Here is an 18839-nt window from a genome sequence, read left to right on the forward strand (position 1 = left end):
ATATTATCATGAATACATTTCTTACTCTCTTTTACTATAAAGTCAGAAAGCAAACCACTACACTTGAAAGAAAGCACAGCTCTTGATATCATGTAACATCTTATCCCATTTATGTCTCAATAGTAATATTATATATTAGTAAAGCAAATTTGCTTTTAATATTTTCACATTATTGGTAACACAGACAAATGACCACAAAAAAAAGCCAAGTCCAAGCTGGCAAACTTAGGATGTGCATATCAAAAAGAATTTGCCCAACTGTGTTTTTTAATGTAGGTTATTAGGAAAACACTAGGTTCTAAGAATATATAGTATTATATTCCCCAACCCCCTGCTACCTATAATCAGTTTCCTTAAAAAAAAAAAAAAAAAAAGAGGAAAACAAAATTGATGAATCAGGGTGGTTTCTTTTTTTTTTTTTTTTTTAAATAACAATAATTTGGTTGCTGAATGTAGATAGCATGAAGGGATTTTTCTGCCCCTTGGTCTTAAAAAAAAAAAAGGTCCAGGTGGAAGTTAAGGCAATGGAACTAACCAAGGAAAAAATTAAGATCCAACAAGCAATGTATATGTAATGCTAGCAGGTGAGGCACCGACCTAAGAGGGTCCAAGCTTGGTGGGGTCAGGAAGGTGATGAAATCTTCAAAATCTTGCTAACTCTTCAACTGCACTCAGAGGACCAAAGAGGGAGGGGTATGCCTTGAAGTCCTCACTTGACAAAAACCTCTAGGGGACCCCACTGTACTTCAGAGAGAATGAAAAACCACTTACTGAGAAAAAGGCAACTAGAGTTATAGAATCCTATTACTTTTCAGACTAAATCTATATTTAGAAGGGGTCTTGGTAGTCATTTAGCCCAAATCCAATGTAAAAGTCCCTCTCATAGCATCTAGGATAGATGGGCACTGTAACTTTTTTTTTCTTCTTCTGTATTTGCGCAAACAGGACATTGAGTTTATTCCTCTTTAGAACTCTTATCGTTAGAACGTTCTTATATTGAAAAAATATCTGTCATCTGTAAATGCTCTCTCTTTATTCTATGTTTGTCCTTTGAAGCTACAAAGAATTAGTTCCTCTTCTATCTAGCTCAATAGAAATTTAGAGGCAGCTATCATATTCCCTCCTTGTCCCTTCCCACTATACTTTCTGCTCTTCAGGAGAATTATTCATGTTCCCTGTATAGTCAGACTCTTCACAACCTACTCACCTGCCTCTGGACACATTCAATTTACTGATGTCTCTCTTAAAATGTAGTTCCCAGAAGTGAACTCAACCCTCCACCCAGCTGTGGACAGACCAATGCAGAGTCCAGGGCTCCCTGGATTTCTATTAGCGCTGGTTGAATGCATTAGCTTTTTGAATACCATAATATACTCCAGACTCAAAATTGAACTCACATTTCCATAAAAAAAATTTCTACATGAACAGCTGTTAAATCAAATCTTCCCAATACTCTTCCCATCCACACACACACATACACCATAAAACACAGACACACACTCCACTGTGTACTTATAGGTTTGTGTTTAAAAAACCCAGAACATAGGGTTTCTCATTCATAGCTATTCTATTTCATCCTTTTAGTTTCAGTCCTATGTTCAGATATTTCAAAAAAGTATAGTGATCTGTATATCCTAGTGCCAGTGCATAGTTAGAATTCAATAGATGCTCACTGAATAAATGAATTCCGAATTCATAAGCCAACAAACTGGGTATCTTGTCCAGTTGTGTCATCTACAAATTTAGTAAGCATGCTTTCTCTCCCCTCGCTCTATACTTCATGGGCAGATAGAAGGTGCCTCTAAGTTGTTAGGTGAACATCTCCTTTGAGATGGCCTATGTAGTTCCCGTGTGTGTGTGTGTGTGCGTGCGCGCGTGCGTGTGTGGTGAGAAAACACCCAGGTACAAAGAAGAAGCAGGGTACAGAATGTGAGCAGGAACAGATGAACGGGAAAAAGATTGTGTCTCAGACTCTTGCAATCCGGGTTTAATGTTCCCTAGAAAAATTGGGCTTTTCCCCATTTCTAGCCAAGAGACCTCTTTCCGCACTACAATTATCGAACTCTGAATTTGGGAGAAAGCTCATTCAAACTTACTTTTAAAACAGCTTTTGAAATGAACATTTCTGCCTAAACGTCCCATAAAGTTTGAGTTAAAGAGACATGTAGCTGTCCGTTGGCTAAGAGGTATAAAATGATCTCCCAAAACCCCTGCAAATGCCTGAGGTATAATATGTAAATATCCATTTATTTCAGGAATCAAAAATGGCCTGTATTTTTCAGTGTGAATTTGGGAATTCACTGAATTTGAAGCTGTCTCCTGAACTGAATATAATCTGATAATTACTGTCCCTTTTCCCCAGAATGAAGAAAAATAAGCTCAATGTTGCTTTCCCTTTAACAGCTGCCCTTCTCCAGAAGTACCCTATTTGTACCTTTGTTTCTATTGTCTATTGTGACTCAGGGTGGCAAGCCCTGGATCTGAACCTTAGAAAAATGGCAAACGTGTTTCAATCTAGACAATCTAGAACCGAAAGAGATGTCTGGAAAACTTCAGTTGCATAGTGTTTACATTTAGAAAATGAGGACATCTACAAAAGGACTAGATGACCTTTTCAGAACCTTTTCTACAGGGAGTGACAGAGATGGATTCTTAGTGAATCAACTTCTGAAGACTGTGTTTTCCAGAAACTCATGTAAGTGACAATGAACATCAGAAGGAAATCATGCCAAACACTGATGTGGGCGGTTCTTCTCCTGACTCTAATAGTCACAACGAGACCCATACCAGTGCTGTGAGATAAGCAGGGATAAGACAAGGAGGCTTAAATATACAATAAGCTCCAAAAGTCAGGTGAGTCATGAGCTTCAGGCTTGATCAGAGCCAACCAGCCTTTCCAAGGCAACCACCTCAGGGTTTCCTGTGAAGATACAGGGAACTGCAAACAGGGAGGTCTGGTACACTGTTCCCAACATGGAGTAGCCATGTAGGTGCTGACTTGAACTTCAGCTATTCAGGAAGAGATCCTGTCATTATTCTTGTGTCAGGGTCCCCTGCAGTAGGGCTCTGTCACTGGACTGCACACTCCCTCGGATTTTCAATCTCGTCTCCTTCAAAGTCCAGCTTCAAACTCTTTTTTTGCTCAATTTCCACCTGTCAAGAATAGAAGTTAGAGAAGAATATTAGAAAGAAGAGAAAAGCATGCAAGCAAATAAATGAGCCAAAAGAGAATACCTTATTAGCTTCTTTGAAATTCCTTGTAACTCTGTTAATGTTTTGGGCTTTAGCTGCATTGGAGCTAATGGCCCTGACTGTATCATGACTCTTGGTCTGAAATTCTCTCTCCCTCATGATCCACCTGGAAAAATCTCATTCCTTGCCTTACGTGGTCCCTCAAGGTCACCTCTTTGGTGAAGCTGTTCTTGGCTTACTAGGTGCTTCTCCCTGTGAATATACCCATTGGACCTTGGAGCTTGTCTGGCTCCAGTCTAACATAGGCTTTGCAAGGACAGGGGCAGAATGTGTTCACGACTGTATCCCAGTATTGTAGGCCTGCAGTAGGCAATCTTGAGAAAAGTTATCAGATGAATGAATTCCTTTGTCACTGACGGTTTACAGTTCTCCAGCACATTACCTATCTCCTTAGAAAGTCTTCAAATTGAGACGTATTTGGAGTGTTTACAATTTTACCTATATCTTCTACAAAGTGCTGAAGCTGTAATATGAAGGGATTAATAGATTAATCTTGCCTTGAAAGTAGCACTTACTTAGGATAAATCAGGCAGGAAATCCTTGAGCTAAGAGACTTCATAACTAAGGCTGCTACTCTTTACACCACTTTGGATATTTCTGATGTTTGATTAGACCAGCTGCCATTGAGTCAGTTCTGGCCCGCGGACACCGCATGTGTGTCGGAGTTGAACTGTGTCCCTAAGGTTTTCAATGGCTGGTTTTTCGGCAGCAGATCACCAGGGCTTTCTTCCGACATGCCAGTGGGTGGACTTGAACCTCCAACCTTCCAGTTAGCAGCTGAGCACGTTAACCATTTACACTACCCTGGGACTCTGCAGGCTTGGATTTTTTTTTTTTTCTTTGTTTCGGGACTCCACAATGCTTGACTTAGCAACAATTCAGGACATGGAACAGTGGACTAGGGTCACATTTGAAGGAACTGCTGTTTTCTTCCTGACCACAAGATGGAGTATTTGTTCTTTTTGGTAGTTAAATGTTTTAGCTCACAAAACTATGGAAGCATTTAGAGGAAAAATGAATCAACATATAAATCTAAGAGTGTTATTATGAATATAAAATTATTAAACCACTTAAAAAATTTCTTCTTTAATAACCTCCTTTCCCTCTTAGCATTTAATCTCCTCTTATTGAATTTCTAACTTCTCAGGATATAATCACTTTCTATCAGAAAACTCCAAGTTTGTTTACACGCCCCACAGCCTTGATCCCCTTACTATTACAGAAACCAGCTTGGCTTTTGCGTTTTGTCCTGTTATAGCCCAGTGACCAGGTTATATGTGTCATAACTGTATTTAAATCACCTCCATCTGCTCCTATAGCTGAAATGTATGTTTTTGGGTCAGTTAGCCTTTTCCTGACATTCCCCTCCATTTCCAAGTTCTCTACTCTGTATTATATTACAAGTGAATAATACTAATATGAATCCCTTTACTCTCCTGTTCTTTTGTTCACAAGGACAGAAAGACTTTTCGTTGCAGGCTCATGCACAGCTATGCATGGTGAACTTCCTCTAGGGCAGTAAGAGAATATTTTGCACCCACAGTAAGCATTCTCAAGAGGGATAAAAGGGGGAGAGTAGTGAGGCAAACAAATGGATTTGGAAACATTAGCCAGAAACCTCTCAAGGCTACCTTGTAGCTGTAGTGTGCGGAATAATTGACCCACTTCCTGACGTCAGTCTTGTCTTCCACGGAGATAGATCTCACAGCGGCTTTGGAGGCAGAGGTTGTGGGCATGCTGAACTCCACATTCACATGACTGGCAAATCTGGAAGGCACTTCCCGGTCAGAGCCAAGTTCAAGGTGGCAGAAGAAACAGTGTGGGTGACCAGAAGCTACGAAAGAAAAACAAAGAATCAAGAGATGAGGTTCTTTAGGGAGGAACTAGAAGAAAGGGACTAAAGGGGCACCTCAAGGAAAACCAAGCAACCAGCCAGCTGTCGTCGAGTCAATTCTGACTCCTGGAGACTGCATGTGTGTCAGAGTAGAACTGTGCTCTGGAGAGTTTTCAATGGCTGATTTTTCTGAAGTAGGTCATCCGACCTTTCTTCTGAGGTGCCTGTAGATGGACTTGAGCCTCTAACCTTTTGGTTAGCAGCCAAGCACATTAACCATTTCACCACCTAGGGCCTCCTCAAAAGAAAGGAAGCCTGACAACTGCCTGCAGGCTGGGTAGCTGCCCGTCTTTCAGAGTGTCCAATGCCAAGTAGAGGGTTTGCTTCAGGCAGAAGTTCGGCTCTGTGTGCCTTCCACCCTTTGATGTAATACTATCTGATTATAGTAGCCTGGTATCTTAGCAATAAAACCCATAGCCTGGGAAACTGAGGTCATTTGTCTGCTAAGGTCAGAGTGATAACTGAGCACAACATAAATACTAAGCAATAGGGGCTGTGGACTGGGAAAAAGGAATAAGAAAGGTTGGCACTTAGCACCCCATAAAACATTAATGACATCTGTCATCAAAGCATGAAGGACAAAACAATTATGAGTTCTCAAACACAAATACCTTATTATTACCAGCCCTTATACTTGTCCATGCAATCACCCTTACTAGAGATTTTTCTTTTTATGTATGGCTTTGAATTACTTTCTAGTGTCTTTCCCCTTCCATCTGCTGAACTTGAGATAATCTTTAAACTTTAAACCAAAAATATGCCCTGAAGTCTTCTTAAAACCAAACAATAGTTTAACTAGTAAAGAATGTCTGCCTTATGTTAATAGGGGAGGAATAATTTGGAAAAGGAGGGTGAGAATGGTCGCACAACTTGAAGAATTTAATAAATGTCACTGAATTTGTACATGGAGAAATTGCTGAATTGGTATGTGTCCTGCTGTGCATAGTTTCAACAACAACAAAATAAAATAAATGATAAAAACATCGATGACAGCCTCCTGGAACAAAACCACTAATTTCCTTCGAAGAATTTTCTTAATAGCATGTCATATTTTAACAACTATTTTTGGCATGTTTGTGTGGGTAAGTGGTATATGTAAATAACAAAAACCTTATAAACAGCACATATGTGTTAGCGAAGCATGTGGTACACTGGACAGAACAGTGGTCTAGCAGTCGGAACAGCTGGGCTCCACGTCCAGCTCTCCTGCTATGTAGCAGAGATCCCACAGCCAGATCCCCTATTCTCCCCAGGCCTCAATTCCTCAAGGTAAAATGGGGAGATGGAGGCGGGGTAGGAAAGGGCGGGCTAGACAATGAGAAGCACAGTCCTTTGTGGCTCTATAGTTCTATAAATCTACGGCTAATTCTACTGTTTTTGGACTGCAAACTTAAAGGTTTGATTTTCATTTGAGGGTTGTAGAATAGGTTTTTGAGGAGGTTAGAGTTATTTCCGTGACTATAATCATGGCGGCATCATCAGGCCACCTAGCAGAAAATGTCTGTTATGCTTCCTGTGCCAGCTGTGCTAAATGTTTTATACAGATTCCCTCACTGAATCTTTCTAACAATCCTTTGAGGTTACAGTCCTATTTTTTCATCCTGCAGATAACGGAACTAAAGCTTCGGGAGGGAACATGAACTGCCCAAGGCCACAGCTAGAAAGCGGCAGAGCAAGCTGACTTCAGAGTGTTCTAAATCACTTCGTCTGAATCATAACCTTCACGGTCCCCAAGACCAGGTCTGCAGGGTGATCGGGGTGGGGAGGGAGTAAGCGGTAGAAGCCCCTACTAGCAACTAGCTGCGGATAAACAACAGGAAATGGCCATGAAATGGCTTTGACTTAATTACATACATGTAATAGCCTCTTAGTTTTCCAAGCTTCCCCAAATAAACAATTCCTGTTCTCTTTACTGGTCTGGGCGGGACTTTTTCATCTCAAAAAATGAAGACATACATACCCACTCTCCAGGAAAAACATCACAGAACGAAGTATGTTCTGTGCTACTTCATAGATTTAACATACTTCAATAGTTATTTCTAACAGTAATACTTGAGAAATGAATTGTTTCCACTGGTTTTTAGGAAAGGAACTTAGATAAGATACATATAATAGTAAAAATTACATTATTTAAAAATGAATCCATTCAATATTTTACAAAGCAATTATTATGTATCAAAAAACCAAACCAAACTCGTTGCCATGGAGTCGATTCTGACTCATAGCGACCCTATAGGACAGAGTAGAACTGTCCCACAGAGTTTCTAAGGAGTGGCTGGTGGATTCAAACTGCTGACCCTTTGGCTGGCAGCCTGAGTTCTTAACCACTGCGCCACCAGGGCTCCATTGTGTATCACAGATGTTACTTATATAATTATCATTTATTGAGCACTTATTACATGCCAAGGAGCCCTCATGGCACAGTGGTTAAAGTGATCTGTTAACAGAAAGTTGGGCTGTTTGAAACCTCCAGTGGCTCCGCGGGAGAAAGATGTGGCAGCCTGCTTCCGTACAGATTTACAGCCTGGGAAACCCTATGGTGCTGCTATGAGTTGACCGGATGACAGTGGGTTATTACATGCCAGGTGCTAAGAATGAAACACTAATTTTGTTCTTAATAAACTAGGTATTAATAACCCTATATTACAGAAAAAGAAAAATCGGTTCTCTAAAAGGTTTTAGGTAAACTGCCTGATGACACATGGCCATTAAGTGATAGAGTTGGGAATAAAACTCGGATGGGGCGCTGACTCCTATTCTGTTCTAAACTCTTCTCACTATAAAAACAAAAAACCAAACCCACTGCCATCAAATCAATTTGGACTCATAGCGACCCTACAGATCAGAGCAGAATTGTCCCATAGAGTTTCCAAGGAGCGCCTGGTGGATTTGAACTGCTGACTTTTTGTTAGGAGCCTTAGCACTTAATCACTATGCCACCTTCTCTTCTCACTATAGTGTAAGAGAATTAGATTACTTCCAAGTACACAGAAGAAAAAGTCTCTTAATTCAAGGGCAACTTAAACAATAGTTTTATCTAATTACTTTGAATTGTACCATTGCTGGAAAATGTTAGGAAATTACTTTCTATAAAACTCACCACCTCTTCTCATCCCACTAATGTGCCTTCACAGCAAACTGTATGAAAGCAACATTCTTTTCCAGATTCTAGTTCGACCACCAAATGTGGAGGGCTGCTGGAGAGATGCAAAAAAACAAACAAAGCTCTTGCCATCTAGTCGATTCTGACTCATAGCGACGCTATAGGACAGAGTAGAACTGTCCCACAGGGGTTCCAAGGAGTGGCTGGTGGATTCAAACTGCTGATCTCTTGGTTTAGCAGCCTGAGCTCTTAACCACTGTGCTACCAGGGCTCTGGCGGACAGATCTCTCTGTTCTCCATTGCAGTCGAGTCATTTCCAACTCATAGAGACCCTATAGGGCAGGGTAGAACTGCCCCAGAGTTTCCAAGGAGTGCCTGGTGGATTCAAACTGCCGACCTTTTGTTTAGCAGCCATAGCACTCAACCACTATGCCACCAAGGATTCTGGTGGACAGATAGGGAGGTTCAATTTTGAGAGTTGGTATAGTTTAATTCCTGGTAATAAACTAAACAAGTCCACAAATTATGTCATCTTCCTTGATGAAACTGAGAAAATTCAACATCAAAGTTCAGACTTCCATCTTCCATAAAAGGCAAAACATATTGAGATGGTTTTATCCACACCTGGTCTAATGAAGACTGGAATTGTAGCAAAGAAAGCTATCTATGCAGGTCAGAATGCTTCATTTCCTGGTGGAGGAGTCGGGAAGAGCTGAACATACTGGGGTACCATCTCAGATTTAGAAAAGCTGTGAGTGGAAGGCGGGAAAGGCCCTTGGACAACACAGAGAAGAGAGGTGCACATGTGTACCACTGGACTGGGCCCTGCCAGAGGGAGCCATGTTGGAATTCAAGATGGCTGCTTGATGTCTTGGCTGGGGTTAGGAAAACCCCGCTGCGGATGCAGGTTTGGGATGCCGGTAAAGCCAGGGGTACCGACCTATTGGTCTGTGCTGCTTGTGGTATAAGTGCACTGCCTCTGGGGATTGGGTTTGTAGGGAACTCTGGGCAGAAGTAGGTGTGGAGAAGTTCAGGCCAGCTTCCTTCACTGTCAATGGGGTGTGAGGATTACCAAGGATAACCTGTAAAGGTACCTTCTCATGGCTGTCTGAAGACAAAGAGTAAAGAGCTCAGAAAAGGGACTTGCGCTAATGAATAAATTATCATCAATCTCTGGTTTCAAGAGTGGATTACTGGATGGGGAGGGCAGAAGCTGGGTACAGTGAACATCAGCAATAGGTAAGGGCTGGCAATCTGACTGCAATTCAGATCCTGTACACCTCAAGAGTTTCCAGAAAAGCGTGTTATCGATTTCCTGAATACAGAAATATGCCATTAGCCAAAAGTAGTACAAGGGCATCCCTAACCCCCCCTTTTTTTGTTTCACTACTTAAAATATTATATAACTATGACAGCAAAAGCAGTAATGGGGGTATGGGTTTAAATGAAATCTTTCACAAATAAGTTTCCAGTAATCTGGAAATATATATGAAATATAAACTGCATTTACTTGGCCTTGAAACTACCGAAGTCATTGGAAAGCATTAAAGACGGGGTTTGCTAAGGAGTTGTTACTTTTTTCCCTGTCCCACATTCACTCCACTTCTCTTCTGGTAACAACCTCTTCTTCACTCCACTTTTCTTCTGGTAACAACCTCTTCTTTTTCCTTTGGGAACTAAACTTCCCCAGCACTGCATGTCATCTTGGTGCTCAACATCAGAGTGCTTTGCCCTGCCCTCCCCTCCCCTCAAGTCTTTAGCCAAGTGGCCCAAGAAAAGAAAATGGCTCGTGATGATTTATCTCAGTGGCTGCCCCCTAAGGCGACATCCATTACTTCCTGCTACCTACTTTCTCAGAACTATTCTTGTGCTATCCTTTCTTAAGCCTTGTTCAACCTTTCCTTAAGTTCTGTGAGCTACCCAAGTCCTTCCAATAATTCCCATCCTCACCCCCTTTTCTGCTACGGTAGCCAGTCGGTTTTTGTTGCTTATAAGGAAAAATCCCTCATATAGTACTTTTTCATATTTAACAGAAAACACTTGGAAGCAATTGAGATAATGTGTGTGTGTACTTGTTGGGAAAACTGCAAATCTCTATGCTCATCACAAAAACAAAACAAAACACCCAAACCCATTGCTGTTGAGCCTAATCTGACTCATAGCAACCCTACAGGACAGAGTTAGAACTGACCCATTGGGTTTCCAACACTGTACTGTTTACGGAAGCGGACTACCACATCCTTCTCCTGTGGAGCGGCTGGTGGGTTTGAATTGCTGACCTTTCAGTTAGCAGCCAGGTGCTTTAGCCACTGTGCCATAGTGGAAATTACTTCAAGTTGTGTCTATTTGGTGTCATCTAATAGGAAGCAGCTGTGGCATAGTGAAAAGCCCTTTGAATGTAGGTGCATGACTTCAGATGAGTCACATCACCTCCTAGGCCTTATTTTTCTCATCTGGAAAGTGAAGAAGTTTCACTAAGTTACCCCCAAGGTCCCTTCCACCTTGAAAATCCAATGATTCCATAATTAAGTAATCTGAATCCACGCTAAGTAAACTGAAGAGCTAAAAATTCCAATAAACATAAACCTGAGGCCAACTTGCCTTTTCCCATGTCACACTTCTAAAACATCAAACAGTAATTTTCTCTGTATCACCTCTGTTCTCTCTTCCCAAGGGCTCCTATGCCAAAGGGGAATTCAGAGTTTCTCCTTTTCCTATGCCCAGGTAGCCCTGTGGCTGTGGGCTGTCACCAGGAGAAAACACTATGAACTTCAGGGGCAAAGAATAAGCGAGCCTAGAAAGGAAGACATGGTCTTAAAAAATTCTGTCAGTATAGAAACAGGGGCTGGCAAAATCAGCCTCCAACTCAGAGGTTCAATTGTTTTTTTCAGTTTGCCCCACTATGGGCGTGTCTGACACACAATGGCCTAGTGTATGAATCCACTGCCTGGAAAGGTGATCAGATCAGACTGCCTCCCACCATCACATCGTATCTGTCTAGGGCACGATAATATGGCCACTGCACACTCAGAACCAGAAAGGAAGACCCTAAGCATACTGTGATGATTTAATAGTGAGAGTGGGGAGAAGGATATCTGCCTAAGTGTAAGACATGCCAAACAAGAGTTCTTCTAAACCTTATTGTTTTCACTTGGTTAGGATAGCCACTTTTGTTCACATATGGGCAACACTTATTGTAACAAGAAGGGGAGTGGTTTAAAGGTCCACAGGATCACAGGCATTGTTGCCACTGGAGTCACCCAAATGTCCTCTAAGAAATAAGGCTGTTAGAGCTAGTTAGATTCCTCTCAAGTTTTGCCATTTCCCTAAATCTTACTGGACCCACAAGGAAAGTCACTGCCTTTCATGCTCACTCAAGTACAAAAATACGCCCAGCCCTTCTTCATGGTAGCTGGGAGCCGTCCAGCTGGGGCTGGTAAGGTTTTTTTGGGGGGTCGGGGGAAGGAAAGGAGGGCTGTTGTTTCAATTAAATGTCCCTTCCTTCACTTATTGCCTGATAGAACTTAGGCCCTTTTGGCCCTTCATGTTCTGGCTGAATCTTCAATCTGATCAGAGGTTATTTCTCTTCCTCATCCCCAAGTCCCAGAGCCAAACTCGGAGCTTGATGTGTTATGATTGACAGACCTTCCACAGAGTAGCTGGAATCATAAATCTAACTTCTCACATGTACTGTGCAGATGACTGGCCATACACTGGCCCTTTTACCTACACCTAGGCACAGTTAGAAAGATACCTCTTCAGAACCCAGAAGTCTCCAGGATTTGGAAATGGATCGTTTCCAGTACCACAGCTAATAATTTAGCGAAGCAGAAAAGGATAAGTGTTCATGAGCTGCCCAGGAAAGCTGCTTAGCAGTTCAGCAGAGAAGAAAAATACATAGTTTTATGGAAGTATGAGAACAAGGTGGTAAAGAGTATGAGCTTTTCTGGTCCCGCTATCCCTCCATCACTACTCATGACACACAAAAAGAATGAATATTTTGTACAGGAATAAGATTTAGAATTTTGGTCCCAGTTCTTTCATAACCATGAAGTAGTTTTCACAAAGAGAAATCTTTACCTGAGTTTTTGTCAGGCAGTCGGTTTATCCTCCACACAATGGCGTTGAAGGCATGCTCATACTTGGCAGTTCCCAGAGTTACTCTCATGACAGGCTCAGAGCCAGACACACTAGTTGAGCCAAAACTCGCCCCCCGGTTCACTTTGGCTTTCAAAGACTTTTCGCCCAGGACACTCTCCCTGCGGAAATTTTTCACCCACTCACTGGGCACAGGGTAACGAATCATCACATTCTCGCAGGGAACCTGAGTGAGAGGGTCACGGTTAGAGGAGAAGCCAGCTGACATCCTAAGCCAGCTCTGCACCTCCACCTCTGCCCCATTGATGCTTGCTGCTGTCCTGAGTGTGAAAGGCAAGGTCTTCTCAGCAAATACTGTCCTGAACCGCATTAGCTCAAATCGGCATGCATCCAAAGGGTTGAACAGAATAATCCGTGAGTTGCTGAATACACCCTCATCCACACATCCGTGGAAACGGCACTCATGGAGCTTGATCCACTTTGTGGTGGTGGTAGGCATGATGTCCTGCCGGGAAACTATTTCGTTCCCCTTCACAAGGACGTCATTAAGGCCCAAGCGGCACTCTGCAAGCCCCGAGAGGAAAGTCAGAATGTGGATCCGTGTCAAGACATGGTGCTGGAGAATCTGGTTGTCTCCTTTGCTCACAATGCCAGAGAATTCGTCTCTGACATCTACTGTAATCTCCTCTTCAAGATAGTTCAAGCCAACTGTGCTCAAGTCCATTGATAACACCGGCAGATCCATGAGACAGTCCTGAACCGCATGGATGAAGCTCAGGAAGTCATCGTAACTGGTGGTGCCCAGCTTAATCACCTGTTCCCTCTCTGCTGTGTGGGCCACAGCAGGTTTGGGCTGGTATTTCTTCTTCTCCTTATAGGTGACACGGTCAATTCGCAAGCTGTGGATCCTGCCATTCTCATCATAGTTCTGGAGCCGAGGTTCTGAAATCTCATGGCAAATCTCCAGCTTGAACTCACGGAATGGTTTTTCTAGGCCCTGCTCATAATATAGCTGCAGATAACCACATTCTGTAAGTTTGACGTAGATAGGTCCCCAGTGCCTGGAGGACATGATGTTTTTTTTCTCAGGGATCCGTAGCATCATTGGCCATCCATCCCTGGGCTGGGACAGTGCTGACGCAGGCGGGTGATCGTCTAGTTCAATCCAGGCTATTGGGTCATCGTCAGGTAGCATGGCACTGCCCAAGCGATCAGGATCATCAATGTGGAGTTGCTTGAGTTTTTCAACAGCATCGGAGTGTGATTGGTTTTTGCTTGAGTCATTAAAACTGATGGCATCCTGGTAGATAACAATGAGGGAATCTCTTTGGCTTTTGCCTGTGGTGCTAGAAATGGAATTGTTTTGGGAGCGCCTCTCCTGCTCCTCAAAGAAAGCACTGAAAGGGTTGATAGGGGAGGGCTGCACATCCTGCAGAGCCTCATTCAAGAAAGGATTGGTCGCCCTCCAAGGTGGTGCCTCAGTTATGGAGGGTGGACGGTTCAAGGAGGAAATGTCTAGCTTCTGAACTTTAGAGAAGTTCATCAAAGTGCTCTTGGGACGTTCCCTCTTCTTAAACGACCCAGCTGAGTTATTATGTACATCTGGGATCACAGATGCAATAGGTGGTAAGTTTGACTTCAGAGGAGAGGTGACTGGTGGCAAAGGGCAGCTGACTTCATTATCTTCAAAAGTGACCCAGCTGGGAAAACGAGCAGAGGTCATTGGAGTAGCAGGATGCCCGTTCATGGCTGGGCTGCTTGCCTGCCAGCTGATGGCCTCCATCTCTACTTCTTCATCTTCCTGGAGTGAGGAGGAATTGTCTGGGAAAAAAAAAAGAATATAGGAGGGGCTGTCATTCTAACAGTGCGTATGTGAATGAGGGGTTACTAGAATTTTACTTGGAATCCAGTAAATTTCAAAGCAGCTTATTATGTCTCTCAAGTGCTTAATCTAGGCATGGATCACATACTTTTATAATTACACAAGGGCTATCGCAATAAATCTAGTATATACAAATGGCTATATCAATACTGAAGCACTAATAGGACCAAGGTCACTTGTAATTTAACTTTTATACACCCTTCCTTTATTTTTGGTTTGGGTTCCTTTATTTTCTGTTTCCAAAACAGATGTTTTCTTTACTCTGCCTAAGGTATGTATTTGTAATTTTCAAATACTGAATACCATCGCCTATACAAAATGATATAAAGCTGATCTCATTGAATGAACAAGTTCTGCTGTAAGTGATAACAGGACTGCCACAGTGTAACTGGAGGGTTTTTAGTCCAAATGTGATCAATAAATACTAAAGAAAAAATGTTAACACGCATAATATGTAGTAAACCAACAAACAAAAAAAACCCACTGCCGTCGAGTCTATTCCGACTCATAGCAACCCTATAGGACAGGGTAGAACTGCCCTGTAGAGTTTTCAAGGAGCGCCTGGCGGATTCAAACTGCCGACCTCTTGGTTAACAGCCAGGGTTTCCATAATATGTAGTAAGTTCATACAAATCAATAAGAAAAATATAAAAATCAAATAGAAATATGGGCAAAGGACATAGACACCTCAAGAAAGAGAAACTACAGATTTCTAATAAGCATATGAAAAACAACCTCACTAGTAATCAAAAAAATGCAGAATATACTAAAGAATTTTTAAAAATCAATGAAGATTTAAAAAGTTTACCCTTAATGAGGGTAAAGGTGCTATGATATGGACACTAAATAGACCCTTAATGAGACTGTAAGTTGTTAGAGCTTAGTGATTCTAAGTTATCACTTGCTTAATGAAATGAATCAAAACTGTGAACAAAATTTGAACAGAGAGGTCTTCTAAGCATTATTTATAATATCAAAAAAATTGAAAGTTTTTAAACACTGAACAGTTGGATAGAACAGTTGGATGAATGTTTAAGAAATTAAGGAACACAATGAATAATACTCAGTCATTAAAATATTTACAAAGTATGCAGTGACATGAAAAAATGCTTATGATATAATCTCTTCTCCCCTCCCCCCCCTTTAAAAGGCTTTTCATTTTATGGTAAAAAGTTATTACATATAAAACTTCACCCTAGCAGAGCCTTCAAGGATAAGATACAGACAGGGTATGAGTTTTAATGAAGGAAAAATGCAAACCTGTTAAGTAGCATAGGATCCTGAGTGTCTGCTGGGGGTATAAGACCACCAGTAACTAGTTACCAGTGACTTGATTCTAACTCATGGTGACCCCATGTGTGTCAGAGTACAGCTATGCTCCACCAGATTTCAGTGGCCGAGTTTTTGGAAATAGATCACTAGGGCTTTCCTCCCAGGGATCTCTTGGGTGGACTCAAACCTCCAGCCTTTTGGTTAGCAGCCAAGTGTGTTAAGAGTTTGCACCACCCAGGTACTCTGGGGTTGTGGGAAAGGAAGGGAAAATGAAGTCTTAGCAAGAAGTGGATTCTGATAAAGAAATGGCACAGAAAACAAGTATCTTGTGTACAGTAGATACTCAGTAAAGGTTTCCTGATTGAATGAGGAAAAGAGGGCGTATCTCTGACATTACTCCACCCACTGTTCCTATTGCTAGTCATTTGGAATCAAACAGAAAAGTGTACTCAAATGGCTGAGTTTTCTCACTACCTCGCTAAATCATCATGCATGTGAATATCCAATCATGCCCAATCGGTAATGCCAAACATAACTGCACACGTGTGGATGGAATGGGTGGCTTGTCATCCACATTTACAAGTACAGTAAAACCTGAGAAAGCCAGAGCTTGTGTAAGGTGAACAGCTGTCAGAGAAGGAAAACTCAAATATTTTCCACTAATGGAGAGCGACAGAGAACTGGTAAAACTGCCCCCTGACAAAGGCGGAAAGCTTGGGAGACCCAGAAAAACAAGGCAGTCAAGACCCAGAAAAACAAGGCAGTCCCGTTGAGTTCTGCTCTCACAGGTTTCACTGCATATTTATTCAAACAGCATTGCCCTCAACTGAAAAGGTCAGTTTGAAAATGTAAGCTAAACACGTGAGCAAGTATACATACATATCCACACCTGCCCTAGAAACATAATGAGCAAGAAGTATTTTCTATGTGTATAGATAGCATCACAGAAGGATTTCAGAACACTTTAAAATTAAAGAGGAGAATCTCCTTCAATGAAATCATTAAAAAAGTTTTGGAGCTGTGTAAGTGATTTATTTTCTGGTTACAATCAAGGGAAAGGGGTCAGGAAACAAGCCAGGCTTGTAGGGTTTTTATTATTTTATTTATTGTTTTTTTCTGTTTTTGTTAAGGAATGCTAAACAGAGCTGCTGTGGCACCGAGTAAAATAATAATCACTTCTTTGGAGCAGTGACATCCTCCCTAGAGAACTGGGCAAGAAGCGTATCTCAAAGTCTATCAATTTTTAATGAGGCATCTCTATGGAGCTCTTGTAATATAATGTTTCCACCCAGCCAGTCCCTTACTGTCCCACCCCTTGTACCAGGGATATCCTTTTTGCCTTGGAGCTCATCACTACTCCCTACTTTAAAACAAGGCAAACTCCTTTTCCTTTAGAGGGTGGTTTCCTGCCAAGGCTGTTCATACTTGCTGCCAAAGGATTCCCTTCTGTTGGGAATCTTGTCCCCAAAATAGCATTTCTCATCTTCCTCTCCCAAACCAAAAAAGAAACAAGACTTTTGTCTCCTCTGAAAATAACTTTCTCACAATTTCAAATCAAGTTATTTAAAATCACACTAAGTCCTGGACAGTGTTGAAACATTAGACTCATAATACAATTTAAATGAAGTGTCTTTAAGTTTAGAGGGAGAACTTTGGAATTAAATTCATTTCTAGAGATTCTATATTCTCTTTGGCAGCCTTTAAAAAGATTTTGGTACAAAATTCTCTCTCCTTTGGAAGTTAAATCTCCCAAGTTTTAAAAATCCACCATTGGGGATAGCGATGGGGTACAGGCCAGATTTCTGAAAATGAGAATCTATTTTTCCGTGGAATCATTTTTAAAGGCAAAAAAACCTTTTGCAGATGAAATGCAGAAGTTGGCCCATCCCATTGCTGTCGAGTCGATTTTGACTCATAGTGACCCACAGGACAGAGCAGAACTGCCCCATAGATTTTCTAAGGAGCGCCTGGCGGATTCGAACTACCGACCTTTAGGTTGGCAGCCTTAGCACTTAACCACTATGCACCAGGGTTTCCAAGTTGGCCCATAGTTCACATGAAATAAACCGTTTCTTGAAGTGAACCCAAATATCGCCAAATGCTACTTAAAAAAAATTATCCCTTATTAATACTGACTTGCCTATTTGTGAGCTCTTAATTTTGCTTCATTTCTTATTTGACTGAAAGATAACCTTCAATTGTTTTTATGAAGTGTACATCATATACTCTCTGAGCCTTTTTATACTAAGGGATCCCCTTTGAGACTTTCACATATAAAAAAAAATTTATCTGTATGGAAAATTTCTGGGGAAAATATTTGTATTATATATGACAAAAGATTAATGTCCTTAATGTATAAGAGGGGTGTGTATATCCTTAATAAAAATCAGACACCCTCACAAATAAAGAGGATAAAAAGAACAGACAATTCACTAATGAAGAAATATAAATGTCTGATAACTATCTGGGAAAAAGTTTAACATTACAGAATAACAAAATACAATTCTCCAAGTATCAGATAATATGTACACATATATAATACACATATTCTTTGTAATATATTATTTTATAACATTTTGATGTGAAAATTAATATCTCATGTGGAGTATGAAGTAATTTAAAAAGCTGTAAATCTATATTCTTTCTCAAAAATATAATACTATATTGCTTACAAAATAAAGAAATAATAAAAATTCTAAATATATTCTCTTAGTTACTACAGGAGCCCTGGTGGAGCAGTAGTTAAATTTTTGGTTGTGTTATACAGTAAAAAAAAAAAGCAAAGTTTAGTAAAAGCAAAAAGAAAGTTTTATTCAGCATACATTCAAAAAGGCAAAAGTAGGAAAATGGACAAGCTTGCTGCCAAAGCCATGTCTTCCCGAGTCCAAGGAAATATTATAGAATAAGCAAAAGCAGGAAAAGCAACAAGCATGCTGCCACAGCCATGTCTGCCCAAGTCCAAGGAACGTTACAGAGCCATCAGTATATATTAACATCGCAAAATGGGTAAAACCATTAAAAGCTTCACCTTTTCACAGATTAGCTAGAAACTGCGATCCTACATTTTGAATTGTCTTTCTTAACAATCATTAGTGCAGGTTCAGTAACAATGGTCAGGAGAGTCCTCGTTGGTCCATGTCTTGGTCATCTAGTGTTGCAACAACAAAAATACCGCAAGTGGATAGCTTTAACAAAGAGAAGTTTATTTCCTCACTGTAAAGTAAGCTAAAAGTACAAATTCAGGGTGTCAGCTCCAGGGGAAGGCCTTCTCTGTCAGCCTTCTCATCAATCTTCCCCCAGACTAGCAATGTCTCTGCACAGGAACCCCGGGTCCAAAG

At 41.2% G+C, this 18839-nt stretch overlaps 1 protein-coding gene across 6 annotated transcripts in view; it reads right to left on the reverse strand.

Annotated features, from left to right (window-relative positions):
* Positions 1-447: 447 nt before the first annotated feature.
* STON2 (stonin 2) overlaps positions 448-18839 on the reverse strand; it is a 155675-nt gene continuing 137283 nt past the window's right edge. For all 6 annotated transcript variants that reach the window (XM_064292835.1, XM_064292833.1, XM_064292834.1 and 3 more), the window contains 3 exons: positions 12330-14168; positions 4884-5086; positions 448-3153 (listed from right to left, as the gene is read on the reverse strand). In XM_064292835.1, coding sequence (XP_064148905.1) covers positions 3070-3153; positions 4884-5086; positions 12330-14168 — 2126 coding nt within the window. In that variant the 3' untranslated portion in view covers positions 448-3069. The remainder of the gene's footprint in view (positions 3154-4883; positions 5087-12329; positions 14169-18839) is intronic.

This window comes from Loxodonta africana, chromosome 10, assembly GCF_030014295.1.
Source record: "Loxodonta africana isolate mLoxAfr1 chromosome 10, mLoxAfr1.hap2, whole genome shotgun sequence".
Taxonomy (NCBI): domain Eukaryota; kingdom Metazoa; phylum Chordata; class Mammalia; order Proboscidea; family Elephantidae; genus Loxodonta; species Loxodonta africana.